Source organism: Trichosurus vulpecula, chromosome 3, assembly GCF_011100635.1.
Source record: "Trichosurus vulpecula isolate mTriVul1 chromosome 3, mTriVul1.pri, whole genome shotgun sequence".
Lineage (NCBI taxonomy): Eukaryota > Metazoa > Chordata > Mammalia > Diprotodontia > Phalangeridae > Trichosurus > Trichosurus vulpecula.
This window is the reverse complement of record NC_050575.1, coordinates 125,471,920-125,489,472: the sequence shown is the minus strand read 5'-3', so window position 1 is coordinate 125,489,472 and position 17,553 is coordinate 125,471,920. Positions and strand designations below refer to the sequence as shown.

Below are 17,553 nucleotides of genomic sequence, written 5' to 3'. Positions count from 1 at the left end.
CCACCTTGCTGCTTTCCCCACCCCTTATGACTTGAAGTACTTGATGTTGCCATGGAAATGATGCCACTCTTCCTGCTGCTTTCCACAATGCCTGAGTCCTGCATTGTCTTTTAGGGGGCTGCTGGCTGGATCTAACTCTCAATCCTACTGGACTGGTCCTCAATGTGGGTATTTAGTTGGTTACTCTATGTGAAGACCCATAATCCAGATGCTGAATCCACTGCTTCTGGGAAAAGGAAATGGGCAGGGGCAGGGTGAGGGGCACAGCAGGGAGGGTCATCACTTCCAGAATTACTCCTACTCAAGTGACTTCAAACCCTGACTCTTCTTTAGTGAAATGCATCTGGGCTAATACATGATTTAGCATAGTCTTGGGCTTAACCTTCAAACCTCTGGCACTGGTCAGATACTTAGCACTCCAGAACCTACCTCCTATTGCATGGAATTGTGGGAAGAGTGCTGGACTTGGAGTTGAGAGTCTTGGACTTGAATCCCTCCCAGATCTAACATTTACTAGCTGTGCAATGTTGGTTAAGTCTCTGAGCTTCAGTTTCCTTACTTGCAAAATGGAAATAATTTTTGTATTACTTAGCTCACAGGTAGATAAACATTAAAGTGATATAGAAAACTGAGCTATTATTCCCAGGTCCCTATTTCTTTGTCATAGCCAGAACAGATCAAGGGTAGGAAGCATTTTATTTACAGTGGAGGAGCAGTTAAGGCTTCTTTATGGAAAACACCCCAGTGATCTTCATCACTCACTTGTAGGATCACAAGCTTTCAACCTGGAAATTAGCTTAGAGCTCATCTAATGTAACCCTGTCATTTTTACAGATGAGGAAACTGAGGCTCAGGAGGGATAGGTGACTTGACCAAAGTTGTGCAGGCTGTAAACAGTGGAGCCTAACTCTTGCATCACCCAAAGTCAGTATTATATTACATCACCAAATTCACCCTCCAAGGTCACAAGGGTGTCCCCCCTCTTTTTTTTTTAATGGGCTCTGGTTTACAGACCCTGTTCAAGGAGGGCTTCTGCTTTGGTGGCTGGGCCAGAAGAGGAAGCTGTCTCCCCAGAATTGTCATCTCCCTCTTTACTATCCCTAGGAGCTTGCTTGGCTTTCCTCAGTCGTAAAATGAGGAGATACAACCAGATACAACTAGGTCCCAATTACTGCGAATGATGAATTCCTTAAAGTGGCTGTGTATATTTGAATTTACACTATTTTGAAGTTATAATTATGTAAAATGTGATAACTGTTTCCCACCCAATGGAAATAATGCATGGCAAATTCAAATAACTCAGCCATTTCAGGGAATTTGTTACACATACTAATCGGGACCTTGTTGTTATCATTGAAGCTCCTTCCACTTTTAAATCTACTGATCCTACGATCTCTCAGGTCTCATCTGGCTCTAACACTCTGTGGCTTTATGTGGTAACATTCTGTGCCTTGCTTTTCTTTTCAGCTCTCAAATTCTGTGTCCTGTGGTCTAAATAAAATGTTATGTTCTAGGTCCTATTGCAGTTATTACATTCTCCATTGTAAGGAACCTTCTAGTTCTGACATTGTTTTCTGTGGCTCTATGCATGGATCAGGAGACAAGAAGGAAAGAGATAACTCTTCCCTCCTTTCCCCATCTCCAAGCCCAGACCCCACCCTTTCCCACTGTGTCCCCGATGCCCATGAATGACCAGGGCAGTAGACAATCCTGTAGGATGAGTCACAATCAGGGAGATAGGAAGGCTGGCAAAGGGACAAGCCTTTTCCATAATCTCCCCACCCACTCCAGGTCCCACCTTTCACTTCCTGGCCTTCCCCAAATTCGCGGCCTGCTTCTCCAGCTTACTGTAAGTGAGGGCTGAGAAGGTGGGGATGGTGTGTGTGTGCTTTCTCCGTTAGCTCCCCTGCCCAACTACCCCAAGGGGACAGAACAGGGCGGGGGAAGGTCAGCCTTGCCACAAAGCAGCTCCCTTCCCCTTGGAGACTTGCCAGCTCTAGCTTCCTGAATGACAACAAGGGAGGGAATAGGAGGGAGAGAGAGAAGGAGAGAAAGCCAGTCAGGCAGACAGACAGACAGACATAGACAAAGACACAGACACACAAAAAGACAGAGAGAAAAGGCGGGCAAAGAGAAATAGAGATATCCCAAGCTAGTACACGCTATCCCTCTAGCCAGTCTATACGAGGGCAGGGAAATCAGAGAACAAATTTTATAATAAATTTCTTATATTAGAGAACTCAGGCAGGAGAATGAGGACCAAAGGAGATATTCCTTATAGAGTCAGCTAGCACATCCTCAGAAGTACGAAATCAGTCTACCTCGTTTTACAGATAAGGAAATTAAAGCCCAGAGAGGGGATACAACTTGCCTGAAGTTTCACAGATGGTTATTGGTGGGGCCAGGATTAGAACTCAGGTCTTTTAGATCAATGCTCTTTCCCATTATATTACGGCTACTTTCTTTTCCTTGGGGAAGCTAGGTGGCACAGTGCCTGGTGCTGGGAAGCTAAGAGCACCAAGTCTGGCATCCGGGAGACTTGACTTAAAATCCAGCTTCAGACAATTACTATGTGACCTTGGGCAAGTCACTTAACCTCTGTTTGTATCAGTTTCTTCTGTGGTAAAATGGGGATGATAATAATAGCATTTATCTCCCAGGATTATTGTAAGGATTGAACGAGATAAGAATTGTTAAGCACTTCCCACAGGGCCTGGAGCATAGGAAGCGCTATATAAATGTTAGCTATCATTATTCCTGATTAAAGGCTGCCTAAGGACTTGGCTTTGCTCAGTTAGTATATGAGGAAAGTAGTAGGGACAACCCGATTGTCTCCTATCCTAGGATTCTTTGCTCGTAGTTTCATTGATGATAGGAATTCAAACAGGAAGGAAACATAGAGATCGTCTAGCTCACCTCATCACTGAACAGATGAAGAAATTGAAACCCAGGCAAAGGAAGGGACTTACCCAAGGTCACATAGGTAGCAAGTCCGAGCTGGGACGTCAACAGTAAGATTTAGAATTAGAAGCTACCATAAAATCATCCAATCCAACCACCCTCATTTTACTGGTCAGGAAACAGACCCCGAGAGAAAAGCCGAAGAGATAATAGCCAGGTTTTCTAACTCCAAATTCAGTGTTCTTTTCACCATGCCACACAGCATCCTATTTCTTTAGAGGCACAGAGGGTGTTTTTATGCACATGTATGTACATTCCTACATACATATACATACACACATATCTTTCTGTTGATTAAATTCTATAGATAGAAAAGTCAAACCTCTAGCCCTGGAGTTAACTTAAGAACTCCCTGAAGATAGGCCCTTCCCAAGGGACCATCAGGAAGAGACGTCAGGACTTCCCAAACTACTTCATCTAACACAACCTTGTTCTTTCACTGGGTGGACTGAATCATATGGTTTCTTTAATAAACATGGGGGAGATGATATATAACACATGAGACAAACAGAAGAGGCTGCCCTGCACCAGTTAAGAGCCAAATTTCAAATCCCTGACACTTTACACTCCTATTTCAAGCCTCCTGCCTCTATTCTAAATCTTCTCCATCCTTTATTTAGTCTGGCTCTCTCTTCTCTCAAGGCTATAGGAAAGCAGGTACAAAACAGGTACACAGGTATATTGGAAAAGAGGCCTGGGTTTGGAGTCAAAAGACTTGGGTTAGAATCCTAGCTCTGCCACTTATTACCCTTGTGACCTTGGGAAAGTCACTTAAACTTTCCAAGCCTCAGCTTCCTCATTTGTAAAACAAGAGGATTAGGTGAGGTGATCGCTAAGGCTTCATACAGTTTAAAATGCTATGGTCTTCTGGTTCTGTGAGACAGCCTTCCATCTATACCTCCCCCTTCTCCCTTCTTAGGCAATGGAATCACATTGGAAGGGGCCGTGCCATCAGAACAGGACAGTCAACCAAAGCCAGCCAAGCGGGCAAGGACATCCTTCACAGCGGAGCAACTGCAGGTACTGGCTCAGGGCATTGGGCCTCCCAGCCTAGAGGCCCATGTGGATCGGAGCAAGAGGGTGGCTAGGGAGAGCCTACCTCCCAGCTCCCTAACTTTCCTTCCTCCTCCTCACCCTCAATTCCCCCACTCTGTTCTCCAGGTAATGCAGGCCCAGTTTGCCCAGGACAACAATCCTGATGCACAGACACTTCAGAAGCTGGCAGACATGACAGGCCTTAGTCGTCGAGTTATCCAGGTGGGCGGAGGGCAGACACCCAATGAGAGAAGAGGGTGAGGCTGACAGAGTCAGAGACAGAAATCTTTGCAGTGGGGCCAGGGCTGGTCCTGCTACTCAGGGAGAAATAAAGCCTGGAAGGGAGAGTAGAAACCAGATGTGAAGGGGTGGGAAATTCTTTGGGGAGAGGACAGGTGGGAACTGAATCTGGACCTGATCCCTCAGACACATGGTATAATGGAAAAGCAGTGAATTTAGAGTCAGAAGACCTGAATTTGAATTTCACTTCTATTTCCTTACCTCCTGCTTACTTGACATTGGTCAAGTCACTTAATCCCTGGACTTTAATTCCTTTTTTGTTAAAAATGAATGAGTTTCATGACACAAACATTAAGAAATTGCTCTGTACCAATTAAGAGCCAAACTTTAAATCCCTGACACTTTACACCCCTATTTCAAGACTTCTGCCTCTACTCTAAATCTTCTCCATCCTTTAGTATGACTCTCTTCTTCTCCCAAGGCTATGGGAGAGAAAATGCTCTCCCCACAAAGGCAGAGGGGGTCCCTTCCAAGGTCCCTTCCAACTCTTAGTCTCATGACCTTTTGACTTATTCCTTGGCTCCTGGAGATGGTCTTGCTGTTTTGGGTGGGAACAACTCCCAAGCTAAGTAGTCCAGCAGAAAACACATCATGCAGGTAGAGCTGGGGAGGCAGGACCCTAAAGGAGACAGGAATTTTCTGGGGCATTCATCAAGAGGGATGGATAACAAACTTCAACAACCTGACTAGATGTGTGGGATTTTCTTTGGGGGTGGATTGGGGCTGTCATTTCAGGTCTGGTTTCAAAACTGCCGAGCCCGCCATAAAAAGCACACACCCCAGCACACAGTGCCACCCTCTGGAGCTCCACAGTCTCGTCTCTCCTCTTCCCTGTCTGATGACATCCACTATTCCCCCTTCAGCAGCCCTGAGCGAGCCCGCATGGTCACCCTGCACGGATATATAGAAAGTAAGTGACCACAGCCCTTAGGGTCTAGGGGAGGGGAGAGACATACAAAGCTTCTGAGCCTGGGGCCTGACAAGCTGGGAGAAAATGATGTTCCCAGATTCCTGGACAAAAATGGCTTGCTGTTTTGGTTCTGTTGATCTCAGGGTTTGGTGGGAACAAATGAAAACTGGTAGAAAAGAAAAGAGAGCCAGGCCAGGACTGACGCTTGGCTAGGGAAAAGGGCAAGGGATAGTCCCACTGTAAGGGTCAGAAACAACACTCCTCCTATGCTGTTAGACTTGAACTAGAAAAGCATGAAAATGGTGTACTTGCATCCTGTCCCCCTCTTAAGTTCATCCTGGGTTTCTTTTCTCTAGCCCTGGGGAAGAAAGTGATTTTCTCCTGAGTTTGGCTAGGGTTCCTATGAATGTTTTTCTTTTCTGTTTGAAAATAGTAGAATCTCACAGTTGGGAGTGACTTACAAAGGTCATCTAGTCCAATCCCTATCGGAAATAAAAATTGCCCCCTTGACCTCCCAAATAAGATCGTCCAGTGTCTGAAGCTCTCTAGTGACTGGGAACTTATTACGTACTATAGGTCACTTCCATCATTGGAGATTCTTTTCCAGTCAGGATCTACAGCTTTGTCACCTTTCCTTTTAGCTCTACTGTATGGATCCATTTAGAATAATTGTAATCTCTTACGAATCCCAATTCTTCTACCACGCACAAATCACTTCAGCTTTGTCGGTCTCATTTTCCTCAATTGTAAAATGAATGTGTTGGATTAGATAACCCCTAAAGTCTCCTTCAGCTTTGAATACCTTGATCCTATATGATTTTTATAGGTTCTGGTCTACCTGCCACCTTCTGTTTTGTTTTGTTTTTTTCTACTTTCTTCTGCCCCAGGGGGAGCACAGGATCTGGGTGCTCTTACTGAGGAGCAATAATCTCCCCTATCTGTACTATCTTCTGTTCTGTTAGGATGGTATCCAAGGATCTCCCTAATCTAGGCCACATTTTCTGCTATTCTGGCTCTTTCTTAGCCAGTGTCTTGCTCATACTTCCAAGGGCAGTATGAGAGAGACCCTGTGATTGTGTAAGAAACCTTGACCAACAAACATGCCTACAACCTTCATGATTACATTAGCTGCTCAGGCTGGGTGATGAAGCACCTGCCTGGGGATGTGTCCTGCCCTGGCAGTGATCATTGCCAGTGTTCTAGGGCCCACACATATTGTTTTGGAGTCGGAGCACTGATTATTAACCCAGCTGTGGGCCTTGGACAAGACGCTGACTTCTCTGGATATTAGTTTCCTCATTCATATGATGAAATAGTTGGATCAGATGATCACTAAAACCCATTCTGGCTCTAAATCCTATGAAATATACTCATCTATTCTTTCACTGGCTTAAACTGGATTTTGTAAGGAATAGCTGTAAAGTTCTGGGCCCCAGAATATCTTTTGGATGCTGGCCTAATCTTTCTTCATCCTCTTCTTTACTTGTAGTCTTCACAGGACACACACATACTGCGAGCACCTAATTCCTACTCTTATCCACACACTTCTGGAGCAGTCCCTCAGCTCTCCACCCTATACCCACCTCAACTTCTGGGTGGGCACATCAGAGCCCTCTCCCAGGTCTCAGGCCCCCTGCGAGGGTCTCAGGCCCCCACTGATAATGACAGGATTTGCCCTTAGAGATACAGCAAGAGCCTCTCCCTAGGATTTCCTACTTCAAAGGATTTAGAACTTGAAAGGGATCTTCCGAGATTATTTAATAAAACCCCTTTATCTTATATATGAGGAAACTGGGGTCTCAGAAAGCTCAGGTGACTTGCCCATGGTCACACTGGGAAAAGAGTTAGGACTGGCACCCAGGTTCTGCAACTCTAAATCCAGGACTCTTCACCAATAAAATATTGCTCTCAGTTGGCTAGTTATTCTTTGGAAGCCAGACAAAAACTTTCTTGGTATGAGGAACTCTTTTTCCTAAAGTGATTAATTTTCAAAGTACCTCTACATATCATTCTCAGTATCCAGATAATTTGACACTATCTGTACTTAAGATCTATCTGTATGTCTTGTTAACTGGATTTTTAGATTAGAAGTGGAGCAAGATTGGAAGGATTCCAAAGCTTTGGAAATGAACCTCACCTTGAGGTCAGTGTAGACCAAGCAGGTCCAGCTGTACTTTTTGAACAACAGGGTCTAAGAAAAGTGCTTCTTTTGAGGAAAGGGGAAGCAGATTTCAGCAATTTTGCAGACTAAGTATTGAGGTGTCCATATGCTCTGGAAGGAAAAAGGCTATCTATCCATAGTAGTGAGGATGATGCATCTGACTTTTGCTTCCCTGCTTTGATTAGTATAGACTTGGCCTGCTGGATCATCAGGGGCCATGCCAAGACTGATCTGCCCAGAGCACTATCTTCATTGCCATGGAGGAAAAGGCAACTTCTCTCAGTCTGGGAGATCAAATCCTTTCTGTGTTTCACCCACCTTGAAGATATATACTAAGACACAGAATGTCAAAGATGGATCTTAAGTCTTATCCCATTCCCTCAGCTGCTCTCTGCTGCAGGGACACCCTTATTCATGATGGTGCTCTCTCTGGGCATAGGCCCAAATTCTGACCAAGTAGTCTAGCATTCTTTCTTTCATTCATTCAACCAGTATTCATTAAGCATCTGCTACATTCCAGTCACTATGCTAGCCTCGAGAGATATAAAGCCAAAAACAAAACAGACTTGAGCCTCAAGGGGGAATGACATATACATACAAAATTAAATTTTAAAAAGTAGACAAAATAATTGCAGAGATAAGGATGCAAAAAAGATGATACCTTTCTCTTCCTGGAGATAGGTTTGTTTTTAAATTAATTAAGAGCATGGAGTCCATGAATCATTTCCTGTCCAGAACCACAGAATCTTAAAAGAGTTATAAATCCTTAGAAATTTGTAATCTTAGAAGCTTAAAATCATAGGAATATTAGACTATAAAAGCATAAAATTGTAGAATCTTTGAATCATAGAAGTTTAGAATCCCAGAAACCTGAAATCAAAGAACCTTAATTGTTAGAAGCTTAGAACGATAGAACCTAAAGATTGATAGGACTTGAACATGGAATCTTAGAATCTCAGAACCCTGGAATCATAGGGGCCAAAGATTCTTAGGATCATAGTTTAGAATCTTAGAATCAGAATTTTTAAATTACAGAATCTTAGAACTTTAATACTTCCCTGACCTTGAGCAGTAGGTGACTGATCTATTCTGCTCTAGGACTAAAGAGTTGGGTGAGGCTATTTGAGGAAAACAATGGGTCTCCTTGAGAGAGCTCTGATTCTGGGAGAAGTATCTCTAGCCCAGCCTCACAGACAAACCTTGTATAACATCTTACAGTCTTTTTTTTTTTTTCAATGAAAGAAGCAAAAACTTAATTGGTCAGAAAGCATTAGTCATGGGGTTACTGGCAAAACTACCACCCACAGCAACCATAATTCCTCTTAAAAATCAAAATACTTCTGGACCAGTTGTGCGAGTACACACACAGACACACAGACACACAGACACACAGTCACACAGACACAGACACAGACACAGACACAGACACACACACACACACACACACACACACACACACACACACACACACACACACACACCCTTTCTCCCACCCATGTCTTCTTCTTGGTGAAAGGCACTGATTCACTCATAGCCACATTTCTTCACACTCATTTAGGTCAAATCAAGACTGTCCCTCCCATATGGCTAATGCTAGGGTTGGTTTTGAATGGTCTACCAGGCTCATTTCCCTTATCCACACTGATATGAAAGGAATTCTACCCTAACAGTGTTTGTGTCTGGAAAAGAAAGGACTGGGGCCGTGGTGGTGGTAGGGCATTTGACCCTTTAGGTCTGTGAAGGATTATGCAAAGATGGGAACTATACACTCCCCCTTCCAGTGGAGAGAGTAGAAAAAGGGCTTAACCAGAAGGAACTTAGTTTAGATTGAGAAAGAATGTTTCCAACAGTGATTTTTAGTTTTTAGTTGCTGGAATGGGATATAGAAGAGGGTGGATTTCTTTATGGATGGGATAAAACTTCTAGCATGGGGCCTTGAATACAGTAGGTACTCAATAAATATTACAATTTATGAACTGGTTAACTTAGTCCCCGTGAATCAACAACCAATCTAGTCTGAAATATAGGGGATGGACTGAATCATTTTACCTGAGGGTTCCATGACAGAGTCAGTATTTTGTGCCATTTCTCTCTGGGGCCTCAACCCTCAGTTGATGCCATAGGACAATCTCTGGCATAGAGAGCCCCAGTGGCTGAAGCCATCTTCTTGTTTACAGGTCAGGTACAGTGTGGGCAGGTGCACTGTCGGCTTCCTTACACTGCCCCACCAGTTCACCTCAAAGCCGAGATGGATGGACCACTCTCTAATAGGGGTGAGAAGGTAAATTAAGTGCCCCCTGGAACTACAGTGTATTCTTCCTGATAGGCACCCCTACCTGTTGGCACCAGAGCTATGGGGCTTTTAAAAATGTGTTCACCTCTATCCACCCCAGGTCCTTTGTCCACCTTGAGGGTCTGGGGCCTATCAGTGATACACTGTTGAAGCATCTCTTCCTCAGAAACCAGTGGTCTGTCTTCATGTGTCTGTGTGTAGCACAATGTCTATTTATCCATCCTGTCACTCTAGTTCTCACCCCTATAAATTCTTACTTCAAAAAGTCACAGACTACAACACAGCTATCAGCCATACTGGAGTATGTTCTACATGCTGCCATTTCTTATCAGAAAGACCTGGATTTATCCCAACTCATTGTAGCATTATCATTTTAATTTTTATTGTTTGGTAAATCAATTGTTAGCACACTGTAATTTAACAGTTGAGAAATTAATCAAGAAATAATAACTCCCATTTCTATAAGCACTTTAAGGTTTACAAATCACTTTCCCCAGAACCACTCTATGAGGTAAGTAGTCCAAGTATTATTATATCCCCATTTAATTGATGAAAAAACTGAGGATCAGAGAGTTATCCAAGGTCATCTCTCCATCATCCAATACAATTAAGGAATGGGCCACTCCTATTCATCAGCTATACTGATAGAGAATTGTTATATATGCCATACATGAATTACCAATTTTCAGATTATCAGAATAAAATAAAATATGCTTAACATCAGAACTATACTGAACATAATTTAATCTTTCTTAGATGATTTAGAAAGCACTTCATGATCTGGCAGGGTCTCAGGGTCATTGTTGTGCACATCAATTATCATTGTAGAAGTGATGGTTAATAGAGGCTTGCAGTTGAAAGAATATAGAATAAAGCAGCTTTCAATCTACATGGTAATAATCTATTGTTAGACTAGAAATCTCCTAGTGACATCATGACCTTGGAGGTCCCTTCCAACTCTAAGCTTCTATGATTCCATGATCACAGGTATTCAGAAGTGCTCTTGGGGGGAGGGGAGATTTATTCTAAGATATGATAAGCATCCCAGTTTTAAGGTGTGTGTGAATCCAGTCCAGGCAAGGATATAATTGTTGTTTTTATTGTCATCCTCATTGCTTATTTCCACTGACGTCCTTCCCCAATGTTTCATCACAGTGTGGGGGTGACTGTGGCTTCTTCTTGGCTCTGCCAGGAAGTACAAGGAGGGTGGGGGTCCTAACAAACTGGAAAGGCTTTGAATAGAGGCCTAGCGACAATTGTTGTATGAGGACCAACCTACCCACACTGGAATCACATCAATAGAAGGTTGGCAGGTATGTAATGAATTTGTCTGTTGAGGGAATTTCCATTTCCACTGATGGAAGAAAACAGCATGGTGTGGGGAGGCAAGATGCTGTAGTGGAAAGACTGCTGTATTTGGAGTTACAAGACCTGAGTTCAAATGTGATTCTGCCACATAGTCACCATATAAATTTAGAGCAAGTTGCTTCTCTGGGCTTCCTTTTTCTTATCTATGAGAGGAAGTTGGACTCAATCACCTCTGAGGTCCCTTCCCAATCTAAATCCTGTGATGTTCTCAATACTCACATTGAAGAGATTCTGCGTCCTTGAGATAGTGAAGCAAGCAGTAAAGGTTCATGATCTTACCATGTCAGGTCTCCATGACAATGACCTTTGAAACTCATAGCTGGAAGGCATCAGAGGTTATCAATGCAGTCTACCTGAACAGGATTCTAACATTTCCAGTTCTAAACTTAGGAAAGGAGCTAGCCCTTGTCTCTCAGTCTGAGGATTCCCTCAGTGTTGCTGTGACACAGTAGAAAAAATTCTGAGTTTGGAGTCAGGAGATCAGAGCTGTGTGACCTTCAGCAAATTCAGAAAATTAGAGGTAAAACTCTCTAAGTTCATTTATTCATCTGTAAAATCCTCATTTTACTCTGTATATTAAACTTCACACTCCCTTGTTATTATTATTATTTTATTATCCTGCCTTCTTATACTCCCAGGTCTTATGGAAGCTCAACTCTTTATCTTACATAGTGCTTTAGGCTTTCAGTCTTCATGTGAGAATTTTAGTGGGTTGTGTCATTGTTCTTTATTTTCAAGGTTAGGGTGAAGTTATCATCCTTATTGATAAGGCTTCTTCCCTACGTATAAAATTCCACTCCAGGCAAAGGTGACAGAGACCTTCAGTCTGGCCACCTACTTAACTAGAAAGTCTGTTTGCGAACTTGGTTGGTTGTTGTCTTTCATTTTCAAAGAAGACCAAAATGACTTCACTATGCTTGAGTCAAGATTCAAAGTGTCTGACTGTGGCTGATCAGGCAAATAGGAGCTCGGAATGCTCAACCACAGGTTGGGCACAAATAGTCTGTGTGAACATTTGGGGTGGATACTCCAAACTTGAGCATCCTGCATTTCAATTCTGCTTTGCTCATAGAGCACAGCACCTTTTCTGACATGGGCATGCCATGCTGAGCGGTCCTGTGCCAGTGTTTCCCATGTCACACAATCAATTCCAAAGTTCTTGAGATCTTGAGAGTGTCCTTGTATCACTTCTTCTGACCACCGTATGAACGCCTGCCCTGTGTGAGTTCTCCATAAAATAGTCTTTTTGGCAAGTGTGCGTTTTGTATTCAAACAATGTGGCCTGTGTGCTATACCCTGGTATGGGGGAAGACACAAAAGACCTAATAACTTGCCCTGGAAGAGTTAACAATTTAGATGGGAAGATAAAATTAACACGTGAAATAGTTCCTTAAGGTGACATAGAGCTAGATTGTGTGGTCTTGACTGTAAGAACTGAGAGATGTCACTCTGATGATGACTTACCATCTCTGAGGCTTCTGTTGTTAATACAAGTCTTCTTCTCTACCCCTACACTAGTAGTCTCTGTGTATGGATTATAGTTATTTCCTCAGTAGCAGTTAATTATTTAGTATCCATTTCCACTTAGTTGGCTGACTTCAAAGTTTTCTAAACCTGTTCTTTCTTTGTATCAGCTCCCAATTCTATGAGGCTCTTAATTAAGATATAGATAGATAGATATACATACACACATATATATGTGTGTATCTATCTGTCTATCTATCTACTTATCTATCTATATCTTCTTTTAATGTAACCTTCAAAATGTCTCTGACTTAGATCTGGAAAAAATGCATAAGCTTTTGGAAAGGGGCTATTGTGTCTGTGCTTATTTCCATAGCAGTCTCATGTTCACTCATGGCTCGGCTATGCCTTCCTTCTCTATGTTATGGAGTTGGTTATCTACTCTTGATGGCAGGTAGAGACATAAACCCACTCACTTGATAGTGAATACTCCCCAGCAACTCCTTTCTTTCCAGAAGACCTAGTAAATAAGTACTGTGCCTGAGAACTAGAGAGTCCCTGGAACACTTCCTCTCCTTCTTCTGGATAGAAAGAGTAGTCCTTCCCTATCTTTTGGTCCATGTTGATAGGATTCACAATGACTTTAGTTTGCAATCTAAAGGTCTGGTGAGTGACATAGGGTTTGGGGGTGATGCATTTGTCTGGGGATTATTCACTTGTAGAGCTTTCATAACACTTGATGTTGGGAGTAGGAGGGAAGCTTAAAGGAAGGGGGAAGTTTGGGAAGATGTATTCAAATCTCACTTTGTGAGGTTCTAAACTTACTTCAAGGGCTACTTATCTCCAAAACAAAAGGTACAGATCCAGCTATTTCTGTCACAGTCCTCTAACATTCACCTTGTATCATTTCATTTTTCAATAAGCAATGTAAATCAATAGAAACATTCATCGAACACATACCAGTCCTGGATCTGCCACTTGACTTACTGTGTAAATTTGGCCAAATCACTCTATCTCTGGGCCATAGTTTTTTGGCCTGTAAAATAAGGAGGCTGAACTAGAAAATCTTCGTGGTTCTTTACATTCCATATTCTATCATCTCATTTCTAAGATCCTTTCCACCTCTAAGATAATGTTTTGTGTTCTAACATCCTTCCCAGGTGTAAAGTTTTATGTTCAGTGGTCTAACATTCTTTGTTCTTGATTCCATCTCAGCGCTACCTGTCAAAGATTTTATCTTCCTCAATAGTTTTGTTTGTATACAACCATCCACTAAAGTTCTTTCCCTACCCCTGCCTTCTTCTCTTCTGTGTGGGATTCTTCTCCACGTCCCTATATCTGCCTGTTAGGTGTAGGTAGGATGGAGCGCTTTGTCACTTCTCTCAATGTGTCTAGATCAAACCAAAGGGACCAAGACAATGAAATGGGCTTTCCTGCCTATGCTCACTTCAAGACATTGCTTTCCTTGACTGAGAGGAAAGAGAAGATTCCCCCAATCAGGGGACTGGAGTCTCTTGTCATTAGTTAAGAGCCATCAAAATGCTCTAGCATTGAGTGGATAATAAGACAAAAAGAGCAGGCAGGACTGAACAGCCAGGCAATAGGATTAGGGAAATGATAATAACTTATATGTATATGGTACTTTATGGTTACAGAGATTTTTCATATACATGATGCATGTGAAATAAAACTGCTGTGTGAAATAGTGCAAGTACTCATCATCTCTCTTTGATGGATGAGGAAAGTAAGAAATAGAAGTGACTTTAGTAGCAGAGACAAGACTCAAACCTAGATCTTCTGGCTCCTACCCTTGCGTCTTTCAACTCTAGTGCTCTGATCAGGCCAAATGGAGTCAGTGAATTCAAAGTGCAGTTTCTTCTGAGAAACCATTAGTGATCATAGATGTCTGTTGTGGATGGATTCTCAGAATGGTGACCTCCCCTAGTGACCTCAGAGAAGATTTAATTCCTATTCTTGGGGAAGTAAATTTCTCATTGGTGGGCTGCAGGGGAGAGTTGCTGAGTCTAGTTGGGCCAGATCTCCCACTTAATAGCTGAGTAACCTTAGATTCTTGAGCTTCAGTTTCCTCATCTGTAAAATGGGTAGGGAGGAACACTAATATTTGGATTTTCCACAGCACTGAGTTATTAAAAGCATCATGTGAGATAACGAGTGCCAAAGCACTTAATAACCTTTAGGTACCTTACAAATATCCGTTCTTTTCATCATCACTATTCTCTACACTCAACGCCATCCTTCATTCTGTCACATACCACACTGACTGCCTCTGGGTCCATGGGTGTGAACATTATTCAGTATAAAAAGAAAGTCCTATGTCACATACATTTTTTAAAATAAGGTTTTGTTCCCAATTATTTCAGTGAAGGAAAAACATTTTACTGGCAGTAGCAACAAGAGTGAGTCACTAATTCTTTTGGGGAGCCAGGAGCCAGTCACAGAGCATGACTTTAAAGGGCAATGGCTGTCAGAACGATGGGTGGGAAGTCTCAATATGTCTTTGTCTAACCATCTACTTTCTCCTCCCAACAGGTCATCCTTTTTCAGTACTGACTACACAGACTCTTCCACATCTGTCTATGGTGATTCCACAGCTGCCCCTCAGTCACTGAAATCCTGTGTGTCTGCCCCCTATGACTAGTGGCTTCTGCCTCAGCCTTTCCATTCATTTCCATGAACCACCAGCCAGTTCCAGGTCCCCACTCAGCCACCCGGGGCCTTTCTTCCCCTCCTGCTGAAAGCAGGCCCGGGGTTGTGCAGACCAAGGCCAGCCAGCATGGATCCCCAGAGCTACCAGGGACACTCCTGAGGCCACTTCTTGGAAGGCAAAACTCCCCAAAATTTGGAAACAGGGTGAAAAAACTTTTATTTTTGTTGAAACTGCAGTAATTTTCAACTCGAGTGAATTAGAATTAAGAAAGAATGAAATTGTCAGGACAGTAACAATATCCAATTTAAATTATTTTAATATTGGCCTTTGTTACCCATTTCCTTGAGACCATCTATGAATTCTGAATAGTTGACAACCCCAAATGTTATCCACTCAGTTGCTTTTGTTTGAGAAACTATACAGTTTTTATGGGAAATTCCCAAAAGAAAACTGTTTTCTAATTTTATCATTTCCATCTGTCTGGTTGTGTCAAGTTAATTCAAAGAACAAAGGGAGACTCACCAGTTCTGAGAGCCACATAGGATGCAAACGAAGAGCTTACCCAGCCAGAAGAAAAGGTGGCCCCACACTAGGCATGATGTCTTCGGGAGTCTTTGAATCTTTCCAGAATGTAGTTGTTCCTCTTTTCTCCAGCTTACTGTAAAGCCTAGCTAGGGGAAAAAAACATTGGCAAACCAAGCAGAAAAACCTAACCATGCACTGCAACTCCATCCCAAGGACCGATTTATTGATGTAAGTCATAGAATCTTAGAATCCCTAAGTTGGAAGAGACTGTAGGGGTCATCTCAGTCCCCATCAAAAGCATGCCTCCCTTCCCTGCCAAGTGGCCCTCCAGCCTCTGCTTGAACACCTCCAGTGACAGAGAACTCATTTTTAAAAGAAAATAAATAGAAACAAAATGGAAATTGAGAGGGGAAAAAAGTGATTAGTCTTTCAGGTTATACAACTTGTATACAGAGTACAGAGCAAAAATATTGTTTTATCAGAATGATTGCATCTTTAACGCTTTTAGCATATGGATACAGTAGGAGGCAAACACCTCTAAATAATTGCTTCGTTTGGGGTCAGCAGAGAACACCCACAGTAGGAGGATAAGGACAACACTGTGAAGTTCTGCCAGTTTAGAGGTTGAATCCTGTGGCAGGCCAGAGACCCAGGTGTTTCAGAGAGGGACTGAATTTGATGGGCACGAATGGGGTCACAAGGTCTGCTCTCTTCCCAAAAAAGTGCAAGAGATAGGTTAGGACGCCATGGTGTATGTGTCCTGAAGAAAAGAGCCAATGGCAGGACAAAGTGGTATTTCTGACGATGAGCCTCATTCTAAATATGTCCTGGGAGCTTTCTGTTAGGAAGATAAGGAGATCGCAGGTTAGGATCATAGGACCTTTGTGTCCTAGAGACAGCCCCACTCAAACTAACAATGGAACAGTGTCTGTGATTCTCCTCACTGTTCAGGAGAGAAGGTAGTGCTACATTTGCTATTCAGCTAGGCTCTGGAAGATGTTCAGGCTATTTAAGTAGAACAACAAGAGTCTACTTGCTATCCCTATCCCCTCTTCATCTAGGCAGTTCTTTTATCTCATGACTAATGAAGTGAAGGGATAGAAAGGAGTTTGGACCAAGATTGAGGAAGGAGACTCCTTGAAACAGTGGCCGACCTTCAACACTAGGCGTTACCTATTATCTGAGCTTCTCACCAGTTAGCCCCCTCCAGGAGAAGTAGGCAGGCTTTACGGCGCAAAGCAACACCTGCTTATTAACTGGCAAGCTGCTCCCAAGTGAGAAAGCCGCTGAAGCAGTCTGAGGCTCTGAGGCTTTTGGCATCTGCCTCAGGGATAGTCTCTGCACATATCCCCAGAGAGACCTACTGCCTTGCCCCATGCCTGCTCCAGAGCCCATTCCTCAGGGGGAGAAGTCAAAAACTCCCTCTTTAGGAAGTTTTGCACCCATTAAGGCCCAGATTTTCACTTGAAGTCCAGCATCTATGTGACTTTAAGACAATAGTGATTATGCATATGGAAAAATACCTTATCATGCCAAGAATATGACTTTCTCTCATTCTGTTAATTATCTAAATACTTCAAAAATCATCTGATCCATTTCTCATTTGCAGTCACCACTAATCAAACTTTGTCTCAGGTCATTTCCATTTAGCTTCCATCACAGGTAACTGCGTTTACTGCACATATGTTAGAATGAGCCACAGAAGGCAAGAGTCTTTCATGATGCATGATTAAAGTGTGCTTGAGTGCTGTTTACAGAAACAGCAAGGGCAAACTATGACAATATTTGGTGTGGCAGAAAGGGTCCTATACAGAGTTTGGAGACCTTGGACAAGTCCCCTCCCCTCTCTGGGCATCCACTTCCTAGTC

The 17,553-nt window shown here is 42.8% G+C and overlaps 1 protein-coding gene across 2 annotated transcripts in view; it reads left to right on the top strand.

Annotated features, from left to right (window-relative positions):
- The window catches only part of LHX6 (LIM homeobox 6), a 35,177-nt gene extending 19,141 nt beyond the window's left edge, over positions 1 to 16,036 (top strand). The window contains exons 6-10 of one of the 2 annotated variants that reach the window (XM_036751135.1): positions 3,881 to 3,981; positions 4,123 to 4,218; positions 5,032 to 5,206; positions 9,545 to 9,648; positions 15,043 to 15,119. In XM_036751135.1, coding sequence (XP_036607030.1) covers positions 3,881 to 3,981; positions 4,123 to 4,218; positions 5,032 to 5,206; positions 9,545 to 9,648; positions 15,043 to 15,063 — 497 coding nt within the window. In that variant the 3' untranslated portion in view covers positions 15,064 to 15,119. Of the gene's footprint in view, positions 1 to 3,880; positions 3,982 to 4,122; positions 4,219 to 5,031; positions 5,207 to 9,544; positions 9,649 to 15,042 lie in introns of both variants that reach the window. The other variant, XM_036751136.1, reaches the window with a different exon arrangement.
- The last annotated feature ends 1,517 nt before the right edge of the window (positions 16,037 to 17,553 follow it).